This window comes from Canis lupus, chromosome 4 (assembly GCF_048164855.1).
Source record: "Canis lupus baileyi chromosome 4, mCanLup2.hap1, whole genome shotgun sequence".
In the NCBI taxonomy this organism is placed as follows: domain Eukaryota; kingdom Metazoa; phylum Chordata; class Mammalia; order Carnivora; family Canidae; genus Canis; species Canis lupus.
In genome coordinates this window covers 18,695,329-18,716,382 of record NC_132841.1, presented here as the reverse complement: position 1 = coordinate 18,716,382, position 21,054 = coordinate 18,695,329, and the positions used below count along the sequence as shown (strand labels likewise).

Sequence of the window (21,054 nt, the reverse complement as noted above, 5' to 3'; positions counted from 1 at the left end):
GTTAAATCGATTTTATTTGATGCTATTTATTATATTACATTTACTTGACAGGTGGCACATACTTTTATCCCTTGGGTGATGATTCTGAGGTGAATAATAGCTTAATTCAGAGCGGGACCTTGAGGAAACTGTCTAGCTGGTTTTACCATTATAATTTACATTGTGTATCAGTATGGTGTGTGTGTATTCATATACAGTTATATATTGTTCCAAAATAAAAGATGGGAAATGTGTTTGGTAAAATGAGGTTCTTAGAGCAGTATACATTGCAGACCTCTATTTAGGTTCTGGAACATACTTCAGGTAATTTATTAGGAGGAGCACTCTAACAACCAAAACTGTTTAAGTTACTTGTGTGTGTGTGTGTGCGTGTGTGTTTTCATCTCATTCCTTCTGCAATTACACAACCTGACACAACATATTCAAGCCTGATTCTTAGAACAACATTGACATATGTCCACTTAGACAAATGAATATTTTCATCTTTAATGACTCACTGGAGAGGAACAAGAAGTTTGAATGCAAATTTGCATAGAATTGGAAAATGTGGGTAAAATAAGAAAAGAAAAAACTTAGGACTATTTTATAATCCCCTTGATCAATAGAAGCATCACCTTGAACCTGCTGCAAGCAAACTAACACACAGACACATACATGCATACATACACCATGTATAGAATACCTTTAAGATTCCAAACAAATGGAATTTTTATTTGTTGTTAAGGTCACTTTTGGGTGGTCTGAATTTGTCATTGGCAATGGGCTTTGATTCATTTAATATTTGCCATTATATTAAATAAATTAAATGAGATAAAAGCAGTGCCTGGTTCTCCCATTCAAATTATTATCCATATTTGTGAATCATCATTTTAATATAGCAGTATCTGAAGCAATAACCACTATTTTCTATCTAGTAACATTTACTCATACATATCTGTATTTTCTGGAAAATCTACTTTTATTTATTTATTTTTTTTGGAAAATCTACTTTTAAATGGTTTCAGATCCTCAGATTTTGCAGTGTCATGATTAATATGATCATCTTAATTGATATTAAAAGTTCAAATAAAGGTACAGAAATTTTATATTCTCTTCAAAATTAAATTTATTTGATTTTTTGCTTATAAAAATGATTCATTCTCATTATAAAAACTCAAATTATAAATTTTTAAAAGTGTGAAAAAGGAAAGTTGAAGCTATCTTGAGTCTTACTTCTCAGAGGTAATCACAATTACCATTTTGGTGAACAATATTTTAGATATCACACTTTAGTACACACACACACACACACACCCATTCATCATCTTTATAAATGAGATCATGTTATAAAATCTGTTTACCTTCTCAGTGGCATGTTTCTCAGTCAAAACATATAGAACTATTTCATCAATCATCTTTTTTTGTTTTTAATTAGATAACTATATAGTGAAAAAAATACTTGGAAGAAATTCATGCAATATAGAAACATGCAGCTAAAATGGAATGCTTCTCTTTTTTTTTTTTTAATTTTTATTTATTTATGATAGTCACACAGAGAGAGAGAGAGGCAGAGACACAGGCAGAGGGAGAAGCAGGCTCCATGCACCAGGAGGCCAACGTGGGATTCGATCCAGGGTCTCCCTGGTCACACCCTGGGCCAAAGGCAGGCACCAAACCGCTGCGCCACCCAGGGATCCCATGGAATGCTTCTCTTTATGGCAATAACAACTTTTTTCCCCTTATATAACTCATGTTAATTTGGGGGGTTATCACTTAGACTTTATATTTTGCATTTATACATAATTATAATACATGATTTTTTTAAAATAGGAATACCTTTTGCATATATTCTATAATATTTTTACTTAAATTATAGATGTTTTATGTTAGAGATTTTTTTTTACTTTTTTTTACAGAATCATAGTATTACATAATTTAATATATTGTCCATAGATCAATATTTAGATTCCTTTTCACTTTTACAAGTGAAGTTTCAATGAACCTTCCTGTGGCTATTTGTTTGTTCATATATACAAGTGTTTCTGAAGGAAAGATTACATTAAATTGAATTGCTGCATTTTTGCAAATTTTAAATTTTTATACAGCTCTCTAGAAAATTGGCCATTTACCTTCCAATCACTTCCCTATACCTTCAGAAATACTGAAAATTATCAAAAATTTTAATTAGTGCTAATATGACAAGGGAAAAATGTAACTTTCTTGTTTTAGTTGTATTTCCTGCCTGATAGATCAAAAGGCATATTGGGAATCTTTTAATATACTTAATTGTATTTCCTATGTGAAGCGTATGTTTGAACATTTTATCCATTTTTTAATGCCCCCTTTTCCTTATTGATGTTTAAGAATTACTTATGCCTTAGGGATACTAATCTTATTTGGGTTATACTATACCGAATACTTTTTGTTCATCTTGACTTTAAGTTTTTACTATTTTGAAATTTAAAAAATTTTATCCTGTGACATATGCCAGTTTTTGATGTACATTGAACTCCCCCATCCCTCCTCCAAGCAGTAGCCAATTGGGCCATCACCATTATTTTTTCCCCATCACTCTGAAAAGCATTAAACTTTAATGTGTTTTAATTACTCACTTACTATACTTTCCTGTATTCTTTTTTGTAAATCATCTTTGCTCGTCTTTCACATATTCTTCCCGATGTACATTAAAATTATGCTAACTTACATTTAGATCTATTAAATTAATAGACAGGAAGAGTTGAAACTTTATTTTATAATATTGAGCATTTTCATTCAGGAATATGATATTTTTCCCCATTTATCCAGTTGTTCTTTTGTGTCATTAAGTAAAATTTAATATATACACATATGCATATCACAATATGCACATATGTATGTATATGATATAGTTGTACTATATCATAGTACTAGTAGTTGTACTACTATGAAATAGTTGTACTGTTTCTTAATAATTTTTATATACCATGAAATTTATAACCCTAGTTGCTACAATGTCAGACATTGGGCTACTAAAATTTTATTTTTTGCTAACTGATGTAAAGAAAAGTAATACATATTCATCCTGAATTAAGGCATGTTGCTAAATAGTGATAATAGCTTTTCAGAAAATTATCTTGCATTCTTTAAGTAGGCAATTTTGTCACCTTCCGTATAATATTTGCAGTTATCAGGTATTTCTCAGGTTCATTTGCATTGACTAGAACCTTGAGTAAAGTATTTATAACCTTAGTGATAGTGAAAATGCTTATCTTAATCTTGACTTTTGAGCAGGATATTTGCTGTAAATTTCTGGAATTTGTGTCAAGAGTGATTCCTTCTAGTCATATCTCACTAAGGTTTTTTTGTTTCTTTGTTGGTTTAGCTTTCTTTTGCCTTAATTAAGAATAGGCATAAAACTATCATCAAATGCTTTTCTGAAATCCGTTGAAATATAGCAAAACAAGGTATCTTATAGATAGATTTCCCAGTTTATTCGTAGGGTTTATTCCTAGGGTAAACCACATTGTCTTGCTGTATAATTATTCTTTTATTACATAATTAGATTTAAGTTGCTAATATTTTATTTAGAAACTGCTTGATAGCTCTGCCCCCTGTCTAATTCCTACCTAATTTTGTTATCAGGTTACATAATCCCCAACAGGCTCAGTCCTAGGCCTCTGAGAGAGGCTTGTCTGGAAACAAAACATGAGTTATATTATGTTCTGCAGGAGACACCAAAGCTCCTGGGTTTGTTGATGTCAGTTATCATACCTCTTTCCATTTGCCATACTTGCCAGCATTTGGCAACCAGCGTGGGCCATTTGAACAATTATTTTACTTGATTAAAAATAAATTAGTTAAAAGCTAAGTTGTGACTCTTCAGTTGTTTTCAATTTGATATCTTAAGTGAAAGTAAAACTTAAAGAAACTGCCCCCCAAGCTTTGTTTAGTATGATGACCATACTAGAGGAAAAGTGTATTACTTTTCTTTGAAGTCCAACTGTCTAAAGCTTTGTGGAATATTGAAAATTAATTTCAAAGGGAGATTTGATTTCTCCTTGCTTGCTTGTCCTGAATTTCTGCTGTTGTTACCTTCCTCTAAGGTCCATTTTTCATTCTCTCTTTGGGAATGATACGATCTTAAGCATACTAATTTGTGCATTCATGCATTTATTCAGTCACTGAAGATCTATTATTGTTTGACTATCATGTATCAGGCCCTAGGAACTGAAAGCCTGACTATGAGCAAACACAGGTAAGGACCCTGTTATTATAAAGCAGATAAAATGGTTGCTAATCAAATAATCCCTTCAGTGAATGTATAATCACAAACTGAGAGTCAAGCTGTAAAGAAAAACCTCACTTCCATCAGGGGAAGGCTCCAGGGTGGGTGGGAAATGCAGCATTGGTGAAAAACTGTTTAAGGAATTGCTTTTGAGCAGGGATCTAATGGATAGCAGTTAAGCAAGCCTAAGGGATATAAGGGTGACAGTTAAGAGGGAGGAGGAACATATTCCAGGCTTTAAAAAACAGCATGTGCAAATATCCTGTGGCAGAATGAAGTGTGGGTATCTGAAAGTAGGTTTAATGTCTGAAACAAAGAAAAAAAGAACTACTGGTGATGAGGGTGGGGACTAGAAAAGATGATTCAGGAGATGTTTGAGAGGTGACATAAAGAAATGGATAGATGTGCAAATGGGTGAATGTGTATTGTCAAGGTAGTCTTTAGTTCTCTGCTTTGAGTTGGAAGACATATGAGACTACCTTACCACCTACAAAGCTGACCATGGAGGCTAGTTTGATCATCAACATTCCACTCTAACACTCTAAGAATGGGCCTCCATATGGCTGAATCGCTGGACAACTTCAGGGATTACTTACTCAACCTCTCAGTATTTGATGTTTGAGATCATGTTCTTGAAACTTTCTCTTCTCTCAGCCTCTATAACATCAATAACCTTCTCCATCCCCAACCACTTTTCTAAGAGTCATGGCAAGATTATCTTCTTCTATCAGCCTAATAAATATTGGTGTCTCAGTTACCTTCCAAAGACTATTTGCTCCCTACACAATCATATCCTATTACATTTGATAAGCTAGTGACTCTAAAATTCTGTTTCTGAAATTCTCTGTCTTGAAAATGTTTACACAGAAGTTGCATGACCATCTGCCAGGGAGGAAAATGAATGAAAATGAGACAGTGACCTTTATCCCCCACTGGGAGCTAGGCTACACAGTGACATGATATTACAATTAACAATGTGAACTATATATAAGCAATTTATGTGTAGCAATGGAAATTCTTCAAACATCACAGTTTGCTTCATGTTCTGGAGAAATAATATCACAGGTAAATATCTGTGTGAGAACTCCATAGTGACAGACTGAATGATATATGATGAACAGCTGTCCAAATAGTGAGCTCACTCAAGCAATAATAGGATTTCAGTTGTCTAATATGACTGAGAGGACAACTAATGCTGCTGAGATTTCAAATAAAGCTTGATATTAGAATGTTGAAATATAGCATGTTCTGGTATTCAGTACTTTTTTTTTAGATTTTTTAAAAATTTATTTATTTGAGAAAAAGAGAGTACAAGGGTGGGGGGCAGAGGGACAAGCAGACTCCCTGCTGGGTGTGGAGCCTGATGCTGGGCTCAATCCCAGGACCCTGGGATCATGACCTGAGGCAAAGTCAGATGCTGAATGGACTGAGCCATCCAGGTGCCCCTCTGGTATTCAGTACTTTTAAAATACAATCTCTTTAACAGATCAGAACAGAGTAATGATGAAAAGCAGAGTTGAGCAGATAACATGGTAGACTGAAAAGTCATTGAGAATACCTCAAATCCCCAAAGATTTTTTTTTTTAATTACTGTCCTTGGCTCTATCATTAGTGAGTCATTTTTTGGGGGGGTCAAGCATGGTCATCTCTCTGACCTTAATGGAAACTGAGAGACAGAACTAGCCTAACTGACAGGGTTCTTCAAGGCCAGATTTCAAAGTAGAATATTTCTCACCTAAGACCATAGGTTAGGGAGTGAAAGGTACTGTGTTGTTTAAATTTTATTTATTTATTTGAAAGAGAGAGGAAGAGAGTAAATGGGAGCGAAAAGGAGAAGGAATCTAAAGCAGGTTCTGCATTGAGTACAACCTCTAGCACAGGCTGAATCCCACAACCTCAAGATCATGACCTGAGCAGAAACCAAGAGTCGGACCTTTAACAGACTGAGCCACGTAGGTGCCCTGGGTCCCATGCTCTATGTCATGTGAAAGAGCAGAACCAAAGTTCAGCACATAAAAAGTATGACAGGAACATACAAAATTGATATCCAAAGCTTTTTTTAGGGACCAGAAGAGAAGAACAAACATCAACAGGATGATCACAAATGTTAGTTCGTTTAGGAATCATCTGACCAGGCTTTGTTGCTTACAATTTCTTTTTACTTTAACAATCCAGGTAGAGAGAGCAGTATATTTAGTCAAGTTTGAAAGGTCTAGAATGGACATACATCTTGGAGGGCAAGAAGGCTTGGTGAGAAGAAGAGAGGCTCATATGAAAGGCACTGTCGTAAAATATATAAATAAATAAAATCACCCTTTAGCATGACATGTTGCTATTTAAAGGTTTATCTTGGGCAGCCCGGGTGGCTTAGGGGTTTAGCGCCGCCTTCAGCCCAGGGTGTGATCCTGGAGACCCGGGATCCAGTCTCGCGTCAGGCTCCCTGCATGGAGCCTGTTTGTGTGTGTGTGTGTGTCTCTCTGTCACCATGAATAAATAAATAAAATATTAAAAAAAATACTTCTTTTGCAGTTATTAGATACACTATCAGTAATGATTTTAATGATATAGTTTTTGTTTTTAAGATGTATTTGACAGAGAGAGAGCAAGCGAGAAAGAGCAAGAGAGCACAAGCAGGGGAAGGGGCAGAGGGAGAGAATCCCAAGCAGACTCCTCTCTGAGTATGGAACCTCATGTGGGGCTTGAACCCAGGATCCTGAGATCATAAGCAAAGCCAAAACCAAGAGTTGAGTGCCCAACCAACTGAGCCACCCAAGTGTCCCAGTTTATTTTTTTTTTATAAAAATGAAAGAATATCGTGTTCTGGCCTTTTTCTTTTAATAAATGTATGAATTTACCTGAGCGTTTTTGGTCCCTTTATTTAGGATAATTTAGACTGACGTTCATGGACTAGGCTAAGAATGTAGTACAATATTAGTAAAAAGTTATTTCAGTGTAGGAACTTCTTTCAATACTTTTAATTCAGGGTGGCATAAAAGAACACACACATATCTCTAATTAATAGTCTCCCTGTCATTGGATGGTTTGAATATGTTTCTTCTCCCTGTTTGATTTTGTCTTCCTATCTATACAAGAGATGATTAGAGAATAAGATCAGAATGCACAAACTGCTGACCTATGAACTAAGCTAGGAGACTGTTGGTTTGGTCAAGACAGTGTTGCTATTTGTTTGTTTTTCATCTTGTTTTAATGAGTTCTAATGCCTTTAGGGAGGGCATACACACTCACATTCACATGGGGACCTACCAACCCACCCAACCGCTGAGTTGTTATCAAGATTCTATGTTTGTATATCCTGCATGAGTCCTGAAAATGCTTCAGTTTGTAGCTCTCAGATTAGACATTTTGTCAAATGTCCTTAGGCTCTTAAAGTTTTAATTCTGTAAAACTTCCTAAGAGACTGTTCTTTCCCACCTTGCATTGGTAGAGAGACAAATGAACTGGAAGGAAATCTATGCATGGTCAAGCCTAGCTGGTAGCATCAAGCCATCTCCACACACTATCTTATTTAATCAAGCCACTCCAGTGACCTAGGTACTATCATACCCATTTTTCAGGTTACAAAATAAGCTTAGAGAAGCTAACACTTTGTCCATAGTAAATAAAATGTTCATTAGTCGTGGAAATCAGATTCAAGCCCAGATCTGTTTGTCTCTAAAACCTCCCTATGTCATAGAGACATGACTCCTCCCTTTCCTTTAGTGGGCAGAAGTTTTCAAAAGGATCTCTTGAATAATGAAGCTTTACACAGACTTTGAAATGTTGTCAATGTTAGATATACAAAGGAGGTCAGATGTCTAAATATCTCAAACACTTTTACAAAATATTTTATTTGCATGCTGCTTTCTTTGATTAATAGGGAGTTGCCTTTATGCTGTGCTTGGAAATATAACTGGCTGCCACACAGAATTTAGGAATATTGTTAGAAGAAACTTAGCTCTCACTTACATACTGATATAGCTTTGGAAAATATGTCACAAGTCACTTAAACTAGAAATGTAAAGAGATTTTATTTCTATCACTTAACTTTTTTTTTTTCATTTTGTCACAGAAACTAGCTATCTCATAAATTCAAATTTGTTTGTATTAAAAAAGCACTAAAATTCTACTTGCCTTAATCTGGAAATAGTACTTGATTATTTAGAAAATTTATCTGACATGAAACCGTTCTGGTAAGGAGAATTTCAAGTATGTCTAAATAAAAGAAGACAGAGTGTTAGGATGATCATTAATAGAGTAGAAAACTTTTAGCTGTGCTATATTTTCAATTGAGAGTTTTGTAAAACCTAAATCTGTTCACATAAATAGATTTTTTATGAGCAGGATATATCCACGTTATGTTAGTCACTGATTGGCTTACGAAAAAGATGGTGTCCAGCAAATGTCCAATACAAGAATATCTTTTTTTTAAAAGGGAAAAAAGAAAAAGATGATCCATTAAAAAAATAAAGGAAAAGAATATTTGGGGCATGATTTTGTAATTTTTAAATTTTGGCTTAACCAGCATTTATCTAATTTGACCAAAAGATTGAGCCAATAATTTCTAATTTTTAAAATTTTGCTTAAAAGAAACAGTGTTCAGATTTGCAGATGGAGATTTTCTTCAGTGCAATGCAAATTATTAGAAGACATGTCAAAGTGATTAGATTGCTGAATCGTACTTTCTGTGAGTGGGGCTCGGGGGTAGGAGGGGGTATGGAAACTACTGGCCTTTTCAAATAATTCACAGATGTGCTAATTGTATGTCAGATATGAAAGTTGAAGCATTGTGACCTTCAAGCCAACAAAAGCCTTTTTCAAGCAAGCCGTTTTCATATACCTTAATAAAGTGAACAATGCCCTTCCACAGTTAAATAATGTATTGCTTTTATTTCATTATATGTAAATACAATCAAGGAATTTGTTTCACTGTTCACATATTAAAAGTAATGCTATGAAAAACAGACTATAAATCCACTTAAATTACTTTTGTGGTACTATACAATTGTGATCTAAGAATATAATTGTTGTTTGCTTCTATTGCACCTAATGTGTGATTTCTCTGAAACTGAATGTATTTTGGATTTGAGTAGTAAAGCCTGCAATGTGTTGATGTATATAATAACCAAGAGAGACATTAGGAAAGTTAACAAATGATAGAAAAGCTCTTTCCTTGCAATAATGAAGACAATGACAGCTTGTAGATCAGAGGAAACACTACTGCTCTATGCACTCACTCACCTGCTAGCAAGAACAACACTGAATAAGAATGAGAGTCAAAGGAAGAGAAAGGAATCCCATGCTTTTCTCATGGGTCTTTCATGGCATTAAGAAAGTATCTGTAGGAATGCCTGGGTGGTTTAGTGGTTGAGCGTCTGCCTTTGGCTCAGGACATGATTCTGGGTCTGGGAATCGAGTCCAACATGGGGCTCCCTGTGAGGAGCCTGCCTCTCTCTCTGCCTATGTCTTTGCCTCTCTCTCTCTCTCTCTCTCTCTCTCTCTCATGAATAAGTAAGTAAATCTTAAAAAAAAAAAAAAAAGAGAGAGAGAAAGTATTTGTAAATATTGGGCTTAGGTAATGGACATTAAGGTGATTATTTAATCAAGCACCCATTTTGTTGGAAAACAATGCAAATTTCAAAAGGAATAGCGTATAAAGGAATATAGGTGTTACTAATGCTTGAATCAAATTGACTGCTGGAATATAGAACAGTGCCCATGAAGTTATAGTAGAAAAGCAAGAACAGGAAGAAGAATTTAATTATCTTGTATTTGTCCAGCTTTGTAATATATTTGATGCTGAATAAAACATGAGTAATGATATAGTCATGCTTAATGCTACTTAAATATGTATAATTGACTGCTGGGGAATGAAAAAATAATAAAACAATTATAAACTTAAGAAAAAACATAATCGTATGAGATTCCAAGAATCTAGTAGCAGTCAATCCATAGATAAGCCTTTTCTTTTTCAATTCTGTAGGAATCCATAATAGCTATCATCTTATTATGGGTTAGATGTTGATACAAAGAGACTGGATAGGGTTGACTGATTGACTTATCAGTCTTCCTTTTTGTTTTAAACAACTTTCTAGAGCTCTTTGTTGTTAATTATTTTAACAGATACTCTAAGTAGTTCCATAAAACATTGCAGTGACATTTATGAGAATGCTGTTATCACTGAGATTTTTCAATGACTATATACATTCTCTGATTTATTTAGGATAACAAATGTTTCTGCATTTCCTTACTAATTTGAAATAATTTCCATTATTTTGGCTTGTATTTAAGGTGGCAAATCTTGCTTGTTCCATGTCAACAAATGAAGATGGGATTAAAATTGTCAAAATTGCAGCCAATCACCTGGAAACCTTGTGTCCACAGGTATGATAACTAAGTTGCTGTCTTGTTAATTAAACTAACTATAAAAATTATATATAATACTTCAGACCTTTATATTTATGAAAATCTACTAAGATATTTGTTTTAAATACCAATGCTGACTTGTCCTAAGGTCATGGTTTATTCTTTACTAGGTACCTAGTTTCTTATTTATTACCTGGCTCTTATAATATTCCCTAAGGAATCATATCAGAATCTTGTGAGACAAAGGTATATTGTGAAATTAAACCAGGGCTTTGTCCAATGATTTTATTTTTAGTCATTATTTATTTTGAAATCTCAGAATATGAAAGGAATGACTTTTTCCCCCTCTTTTATTCAAAGACATGAATTTGAAAAAAAGACAAGAAATGTTTCCTTGTCTGCAATTCAGAAGTTTTTGTTTGTTTGTTATTTGAAAAGCAACATACTTTTAGGAATAATTTTTAGGTTAGTGTCTTGAACCATGAATCAGTATACAGCTAAGGGCAATTTTAAACACCTTGTCTTAGAATAATCAAGAGATGATATGGATAACTACTTCCTAAAAAGATCACAAATGTAAGGATATGAAATATAACAATGACTAGAGACTTCAAATCTCTGGATATCCACTGAGATTCTCATTATTCTAAAAGTAGTATATGTGTTCAATTCTTGATTTACCTTGCTGATAATTTATCTCTAAGAATATTGAGGAAATAGTAAGGGAGATTCCTCCATTGGACTTAATGTTAATTAACAAGTAAAAACTGGCTGGAGAAGTGTAGTCCAGAGGACCTGCAACTGAGATCTCACAGTTGATGTCCGTTTTCTGTGAGATCTAACAAGGAACCAGAATACTACAGTGGGTCCCTAAAGTGATTGAATCATTTATACTCCTTTTTGCAGCCAAGGAGAGTTTGCATTTATCCACACTGTGGATTGCATTTGATGCTGTCACCTTTTAAATGTCTTTTGAATCTGAAGAGTTTTAAATATATCTCACTTGTTTTAATTTGTAATTTTCTGATTACTAAAAGGAACGTTTTGTTTCAAATGCTTGTTAACCATTTGGCTTTCTAATTCTGTGTATTGCCTAAATCCTTTGCTATTTTTAGTTGGGTTGTCTTTTTTATTATTACATTGCTTGAGGTTGTTAAAAATATCTTTTGTTGACTATAGCTTTTCTTTTAACTTTTGAAATAGTATTTGATCATTGAAGATTTTTGGAACTTTAATGATCCATCTTTCAATTACTTCCACAGATATTTATTGAGCATCTACTGTGTATAATGGTTTGTTGACTTTTGCTTTAAGAAATTTTCTCAAAAAAAAAAAAAAAAAAAAAAAAGAAATTTTCTCAACAAAGATGTTAAATAGTTTTCATATTTTCTTTAAAAAAGGATGAAGTATCATTAATTAACATATGGATATTTACTTCATCTAAAATTTATTTTTATGTCTAACCTGAGGCAGAGATTTTTTTTTTACAGTGGTAACCACTGGGCCAATCATGTGATGGTGATAGTTGATCCTTTTCCCTATTAATGTAAAATGCTATCATTGTTTCACACACATGTACACACTTTTTAAAACATTTCTATTATTTTATATATAAATATATATACATATATATACACGTATATGTATATGCTGTACCTATTTGTAACACATGCATACATATACATGTTTTATATAGTGCCTTATATACGTACGATACATATTTATCAAATGTATATTTTATTTACTACTATTCTTTTTTTTATTTACTGCTATTCTGTATGTAAATATAGATTGATAGGTAAATTGAAGTACATTCCAAAATATACAAGTTTCTGGGTTCCCTATTCTGTTCCACTGGTTTATGTCTTTATTCCTGCAACAATATTGCAATGTCTTAATTATGGCTTTACACTAAATATCTCCAGGCAAATTGACTCACCTTGTTTTTTGTTGTTATTGGTGGTGATTTTTTGTTTGTTTATTGCTCTTATTTCTTGCTTGTTCATATAACTTTCAAGATAGACTTATCAAGTTCCATGAAAGTACATTAGAATTTTTATTGAAATTGTTAAAATGTCTTGAACTATTTTGGGAATAATGGCTCTTTGAATCTTTCCATTAATAAATGTTTTATTAGTAAATGTTATTTTAAATGTTTTATGTATCTCCATAGTCAAACTTTAAAAAAAATGTAATTCTGGGGCTCTTTAGTTTTTTTTTTTTATTATTTATTACAATAAATCCATGACTACCTGCTGATGGCTTCCAACCTTTCTCTCCAGGCCAGATCTCTCCCCTAAAGGCCACACTCAGATATAGTATAGTCTTGACATTTGCACTTTGACATCTAGAAGACATCTAAAACTTAAGCCAACATGGAACTCCTGATTGTTGCATTCCCATCTCATTCTGCTACTGAATGATAGCAGTAGCAGAATGAGATGAAATGAGACTGAAGAGTCTTACTGATTTAAGCTAATGCATGGCTATTTGCCTGGTTGCTCTGGGGAAAAACCTGGAAATTTTCCTTTCTTCATTCAGTAAATATTTATTGACCATATACTATGTGGTATCTGGAGGGTAAATAGTAAAGAAAACAATCAGATGAAAATCCTTGTTCTTGTGAAGTTTTTATCCTAATGATATCTTTAAAAAAAGATTTATTTATTCATGAGAGACACAAAGAGAGAGGCAGAAATATAGGCAGAGGGAGAAGCAGACTCCCTGCGGGGAGCCTGATGAGGGACTGGATCCCAGGACTGGGGTATCAGGCCCTGAGTATTACGCAGATGCTCAACTACTAAGCCACCCAGGCATCCCTATTCTAAATCTAATGGCTGTTTTTCCTATTGAATTCATTAACTAGTCCCATCAATTTCACCAAAAATATTTATCTTGAATCTATATACTTTTCTCCAGCTTATCTGTCCACATCTTAGCTTATACCATCATTTCTATCTTGGACCACAGAAACATCATTTTATATGATTTCCATGCCTATACTTCTCTTTAACCTACTTTCTATCTAAAGGCTAAAGTAAATTTTGAAGATATTTACAATGGCAATTGCTTTTCTTAGCTTTTATAGTAAAATTCATTTTTTATGCCTTATTCAGACTTATATAATAAACTTCCTACTGCCTAACTTCCAGCCCCACTCTGTATTATTTCCCTTTTCACTCATTAGATCTCTGCATATTGGCCTTTTTGTTTCTAGAATACAGCACGTTAGTTCCCACCTGAGGGAGTTTGCACATAGTAGTTCCCCAGTATTTTCTTTTCCATATGGCCAGATCCTATTATGTTCATTTTATAAGGACTCAGCTCAAATATCATCTTCTCAGATATCAATTTCCCTAAGTCACTCCTTCAGCTATATTCCATTATGTCACCATATTTATTTCTTTTAAAGTCTCTATCACTACCGGAAATTATGTATTATTTTGTTGCTTTTATTGTACATTCTCCACTCCATACTCAAACATAAAGTTCATGAAGCCAATGATTTAATCTTCCTTTTCACTACTTATATCCTCCCTACCTAGCAGAAATGCAGCATATATATGCAGTGTATATGAACGATGGTTTCTAGAATGATAAATCATTCTATATTTATAAAGGGCAGTGAGGTTTTTGGCAACACCTTTATGATACTTTTCCTAACATGATGTGTCTTCTTTTTGACAACGTGAAAAAAATCATGGTATAATTAGTTGAGCTGTAGCTCATGAAAAAAAGTCCTAAAACAGGCTGATTAATTGTAGTTGTTAACCAAGGGTGAGCTCTGTGCTGGTGGCTACAGCTGATATGCTCTTGACTTAGCTCATTTCAGTGTTTTTCTAATGAGTTGGGTAAGACTATAAAACAATATTCTTAAAACATTCAGTTAAAAATAAGAGAAGGGGAGCAGCCCAGTTGGCTCAGAGGCTTGGCGCCATCTTCAGCCCAGGGCATGATCCTGGATCTCCAGGATCGAGTCCCATGTAAGGCTCTCTGCTTGGAGCCTGCTTCTCCTTCTGCCTGTGTCTCTGCCTCTCTCTCTCTCTTTCTTTGTGTGTCTCTCATGAATCAATAAATAAAATACTAAAAAAAAAAATTAGAGAAGGGGCGCCTGGGGGGCTCAGTTGGTTAAGTGTCTGTCTTAGGCTTAGGTCATGATTTCGGGGTCCTAGGATGGAGCTCTAGGTCCCCTGCTCAGTGAGGAGCCTGCTTTTCCCTCTGCCCTTCTCCCTGTTTTTTTTTTTTTTTTTTAAATTAAGAGTAAAGGGCTTATATTAGCTGAAAGAATCGAGTCACAAAAAATTTGGATATTCTAGAATATGGATATAAAATATAATACTAAATCTCGGTATCCAGATGAAATATAATAGATGTAAGTACTAAACCATACATATTGGGCACTCTGAAGCAAATTGCAAAATAGAGAATGGAAGAGTTATGGCTTAGCAAAAATTTACCCTCCATAAGGCTTAGAGATTTCACTTGATAGTAATCTTAATGTGAATCAACAGTGTAACATAGCTGTCAGAAAAAAAACTAATATGATTTAACATCTTTTTGTCAAAGAGTAAATTTTAAAAGTTATTCTCAACCTTCTCTGTACTTCAAAATTATTTTTTAAACTGTACATATCTTTTTTTTAAAATTTTTATTTATTTATTTATGATAGTCACAGAGAGAGAGAGAGAGAGGCAGAGACACAGACAGAGGGAGAAGCAGGCTCCATGCACCGGGAGCCCGACGTGGGACTCGATCCCGGGTCTCCAGGATCGTGCCCTGGGCCAAAGGCAGGCGCCAAATTGCTGCGCCACCCAGGGATCCCCTTAAACTGTACATATCTTAATATAGTACATCCTGAAATTCAGAATTAGTAGGTCTGGAGTGCATCCCAATTGTGTGTGTGTGTGTGTGTGTGTGTGTGTGTGAGAGAGTCCCAATCTGTGTAAGCTCTACTTTTATAATACCTATTGAAATAAAGCATGCACTTGCATTTAGTCCCACTAATTTGACTTCCAACAATTTATGGTACAGCTATATATGTGCACATGCACAAAAGTCTAAGAATAAAGTTTTTATGCAGCTTCACTTATTAATGACAAAAGCCGGAACCAACCTAAGTGTCTGTTAGCAGAAAATGTTAGGAACTGTCAGTAGTTAAGTCGGCTCAGCTTATGTTTTGGTATGCTCGATACCCAAGATAAGTGAAAGAGTCAAATTTCAAGTGAGTATGTATGTTATCCCATTTATTTGAAAAAAAACAAAAAACAAAAAGGAGATAGATTGAGCCATATATTTATGTAGTTATAGAAAATTTTTCTAAAAGGTTCTCATGAGAATTTTAATAGTTAATTACTTCCAGGAAAATGAGATGGGACAAAGAACAAGGAGAATGGTTTTACAGTCCATTTTATTTCTTTTAGAACTCTTAATTTAACCAGAAGTAGGTATTTTACTAATTTCTAAATAAAACCCAACCAATTAAAAATATTGCTAGATTGATTTTGGAGTAAGTCAGGCTGAGAACACACAGGATCAGAAGGAGCTGATAGGGCAACATTTAATTCCTGTTTGTTAAAAACTATTGAATTTGCTGAGATTTCAGTGAATTGGATCATCCTGGCTCTTACTGTGCCTCAAGGACTACAGCTATAATGCTTTTTCAGGTACATCTGTCACATTTAAAAAAGAATTGTCACTGGGAGCATATTTAGCAGAGGATATTAGAAATAGTGACATGACTTGAAACTATGTCATATGAAAAACTCATAAAGGCAACAGGGAATTTCTAGGAAGGAAAAGGTAAGACTTTGAGAAATGTCGTCACTGTCATCAAATCTTTAAAAGACTATGATGCAAATCTTTAAAAGACTTGTTCTAAAGATTCCTGAGGGGCAGAGCTACAATCTGTAGATAGGAGCTACAAGGATATAAGCTTCATCTCAATATAGAATGAGAAATGCTCTCTAACAGAGCTATCCTGAAAGGAACTGGATATTGTTGAGGAGGAATTTGGGGTTTCTCAATGCCACAGACATTCAAACACAAGGAGAGTGAACATTAGACCAAGCTATTATAAAGGGAGGACAAGCCTTGGATGAGAAATTTCTACAAGCCACTTTATGCCCAATCCTGAAATGCTCTAATGAATCTTTTATATAAAGTAGAGAAATGTGATCTGAATGATAGCTGTTTGAACCCAACCTGGTGGAAAAATAGAGCTATCTATAGGACTTATTCTTACTCTATTTTAAAAAGGAACTTGGAAGGATATTTTAAAAGTAAATATTTTATATTTCCATATGGCACAAAAATGAGACAGAATGCAAGGTTCTAAAATATGTTGATAATTTGGACTAATGTTTGAAACCTCCTAAACTACATTTAATAAGGGTAATAAGGGTAAATATAAAGTCAGGACCTAAGGTTAAATAAAATCTATTGCACTAGTGGATAGGAAAACATTGCTTACCAAAAGCACCTGGGGCACCAGGAATTGAGAGGGGCATTTGCAATCAAGTTCAGTGAGTTCAAACAGTGGTCCATGAAAGCATTTTTATAGTGTATACTGAAATTTGGTTAGTAATAATCAGTTTTTTTCACCAAGTAAAACTTATTCAATTTTTTGTTAGAAACTAATGTGCTTTCTACTTGTTTGATATTCATCAAAAACATTTGATTTATGAAATAAAAATGAAAGTAGATAATAGCTTTTCATATGGTTATTCCTTACTTGGCAAAATAAAAATTTCCCTACCCTGTGTTAGTTACTTCATTTTCTCCTCTACTTAACGTCTTTCAGAAATATTCGTGCCCTGAAAAATCCAGAAAATTAAAGGTACTAATTTAGGTAATTCAACTAAATGTCAGTAGCATGACATGGGGGCCATCTTATAGTCTTAAAATGATTATGCCCACTTAGCTTGTGAAATAGGGGAAAATTTCCAGTGTAGTTGACTTGGGCTGTCCATATCTAGAATACCATGTTGGGTTCAGGCCCTGCAATTTAAGGGCTAAGCAGAAAAAGAATGAGTTGTTTTAAGTGTAGTGAATTACTACCTAACCACAAGAAGTATTTGACCAAAAGTCAAATAGGCTGTGCCCTGTCAAAGATGTTAAGAAATAGAATTTCAGGGATGCCTGGGTGGCTCAGTGGTTAAGCGTCTGCCTTTGGCTCAGAGTGTGATCCTGGAGTCCCGGGATCGAGTCCCACATCAGGCTCCCTGCATGCTTCTCCCTCTGCCTACGTCTCTGCTTCTCTCTCTGTGTATGTCTCATGAATGAATAAATAAATCTTAAAAAAAAGAAAGAAATAGAATTTCATTATTGGGATGGTAAAGGTATTAGATGTCTTAAGTGGTTTTTTTTTTTTTTTTTTTGTAAATAAGATTCTTTGATTAATAAAAACATGATGAAAACCTAGGATATTTTCCCTGTGGTGAATACACTTATACTCAAGCAGACTCTCACAAGTGCTTATATTTTCCAAAACTAAGTTAAGTTTTCTAATCACTGTCATGTTTGAATCAATATCTAATACAGCTTTGTTGTATCTTCTGTTTATCCCACTCATCAAATGCTATGTTATATGATGACTTGACAGAGTTAAAACAGCTTGTAAAGCCATTTAGTTTATTTTCAGTGATGTGCTTGGTGATATATTTTCACAAGTTACCTATTGTAAACCAATAATTACTTTCTAAAAGGGCTATATATGGAGTGTGTTAAAAAGTAGAGACAAAAGTCAAGTTTGCCCCAGGTATAGAAGCATGTGAAGTATAAAAAGAACGAAGTACCGGGGGAGGATATGCAGTGGACATCATCTGTATTCATATTTTTTTTAAAGATTTTATTTATGCATGAGAGAGAGAGAGAGAGAGGCAGAGACATAGGCAGAGGGAGAGGGAGAAGCAGGCTCCATGCAGGGAGCCTGACACGGGACTCGATCCCGGGTCTCTCATGTGCATTCATATTTAGACCTGGAAAAATACAACCTCCATGAGGCCAGGAATTTGGGATTCACTGATGTAGCCTAAAAATAATGCCAGACACATAGTAGGTACTTAGTACATTATTTATGAAATGAATGATTATATCTGCATGAACTTATTTTGTGTTGTAGACATTGGGAAGTGGAAGCTGAAAGCCAGCACTATTCTTCTTCCCTTTTTTGTTCTCTGGAAAGTATAGAAACTCCTGGTTTCTAATCAAAGTCATAAAAAGTCCCCATATGACACTGTATCTTTGAAGTACAAGTCATGTGAAGTAAGGCATTATCTCCTCCTGCATGGACAGGATTTTTTTGTTATAATAGCAGCTTATTCTGATTAAGTTATGATGTGTTACTGTATTCAGTACATGCTTCAGTAAGGGTATCGGGCTATCTCTTCCAAATGAAAAACATATCCTAATTTGTATGGGGTTTTGTTTGTTTGTTTTTGTGATCAAGAAGCTGTCATATCTATGAATTGAAAGCACTTAATTTTCTCAGAATCATGCTCTGGGGAACCAGATATGTTTTCTTTCAATTTCTATAGATGATGATGATGATGGATGTTTTGTTTGCAACTAAATAATATAAGACTCAAATAGTCAATTTGAAATCATATTCCTTAAGAATCCCAGAGTGTACCTGTGAGTGTTGTGACAGGCTTTTTACAATTATGCCTAATTTATTTCTTTTCTTTTAAGAGAATGGCAAAAAATTCTATGATTTTGTAAACCAAGAGTCATATAAGACTATAAAAAGGCTAAAATGAAGTGATCGTTTTTTAGGAAGCTGATTATGATAGAATGGTTGATTCTCAAGACTGTCTAATGCAATTTCAGAGTGGAAGCCTAGGAACAGCCTCTTCCTGGAGGTGCCATGATATTTATGTGGGGAGACTGATTGAATGCATCTATGAGCACAGTTGCTTTCTAAGCTTCAAATTAAGCTCTGTGTGATTGTACTATCGTCGTTTTGTATCTTGTCCCAATTATGCAATCAGCCACTCCCTTCTACCCATTCCAAGGATCTCTTCATTCAACAAATATTTGCTGACCACCTACTTGGAGAAACCATGAAGCAAGGGGGACCTAGGGGCAGGAATTGGGGATTCATGAGATACCCAGTGGAAGAAGTCTGGGGAGTAAGCTCTGAGTTTATTGAGAAGAGGCTTTATCTATGAAAATCTAAGGTGTCATGTCCTAGGAGAAGACACAGAGTTGTGGGAGAGAAGTCATAGACATTAAATTTGATGGGGAAGTGAGGTCACAAATTAAAAAATGTCTTAAAATAAGTATCCAGGGCTAAGTATGATTTAGTATGCAAGCTGAAGCAAGAATTTCTAAATCCATCACAAAACAGAGACTGTGCTGGAGCCTTCATTTACACTCACTGTATGTGCTGTAATAGTTAAGCATATGAGCATAAATAACCTGTACCAGCGCAGACAATGTTCTAGTCATATAGGAAAACAAAGATGGTACTTTGTTTACATTGTTTTCAATGAGAAGGGAAAATATATCATCCAGGTAAAAATGAAAACAGTATTAGAGAGGAATACGTTGAGATGCTGTGGTAGTTTAACATTCATGTTAGGAGATTCTGGGCGGGCTCTCAGAAAAGTGACATATTCTATAGGTCTTAAAGGATAAGCAAGATTTGGACATTTGGGAAAATATGAAAAGGACATTCTAGGCAAAGGAGACAGAAAAGCATATAACAAATTTTAAAAATGAGTAACTGAATCTGTGTAAGCTACATTGTTTCTTAACAGGAAAGCTCTTGACATTTTGAGTGGAATAATTCTTTGTTGTGTGAGACACAACGATGGGGATCTGCCTGCCAGAAAATTCAGAATCTAGGGCACTAAAATACACCACCACTACTTCCCAGCTCAGTCTCCATGATAATCCAAAATGCCTCCATACATTTCCAAGTTCCTCCTAAGGAACCCATGTGAGAATGTGGGACCATGTGCCCCATGTGAGAACAAATGGGAGGCCATGGACTGTGGAAAATGGAGATGTAGGATATACAATTTAAATATAGGCCTTAGCCTTTATTTCCAAGTGAAGGAATTTAGATTTGGAATTTCGTAGAGGATGGCAAATCATTATATAGGTTTTGAGTAAAAGAGTGACATTATCACAGTTATGCTTCCTGAGAAATAATCTGGAAACTATGTCAATTGATTAGAATATGTGATGGGTAGGACCAGTGAAGAGATTATAGGATATTATATATAAAAGTCAGAATTTGAATAAAGGACACAGGAATAAAAATTTATAAGGTAGGACAAATTGTAAATAGACTATGTAAATTGACCAGAAATTAAAAACAACATGAGATTATGGTAATGATGAAGGGAAAAGAGGATAAATATGAGGCATCTGGGAAGATTATGCTTTTTTTTTTTTTTTTTTTTTTAGGAGAAATTGGAAATACAATGAAAGAGGAGTCACAT

The 21,054-nt window shown here is 34.5% G+C and overlaps 1 protein-coding gene across 9 annotated transcripts in view; it reads left to right on the top strand.

The window, feature by feature from the left end:
• The window catches only part of CTNNA3 (catenin alpha 3), a 1,664,912-nt gene that overhangs the window by 1,026,721 nt on the left and 617,137 nt on the right, over positions 1-21,054 (top strand). For all 9 annotated transcript variants that reach the window (XM_072823257.1, XM_072823258.1, XM_072823262.1 and 6 more), the window contains one exon: positions 10,532-10,624. In XM_072823257.1, the coding sequence (XP_072679358.1) occupies positions 10,532-10,624 (93 nt within the window). The remainder of the gene's footprint in view (positions 1-10,531; positions 10,625-21,054) is intronic.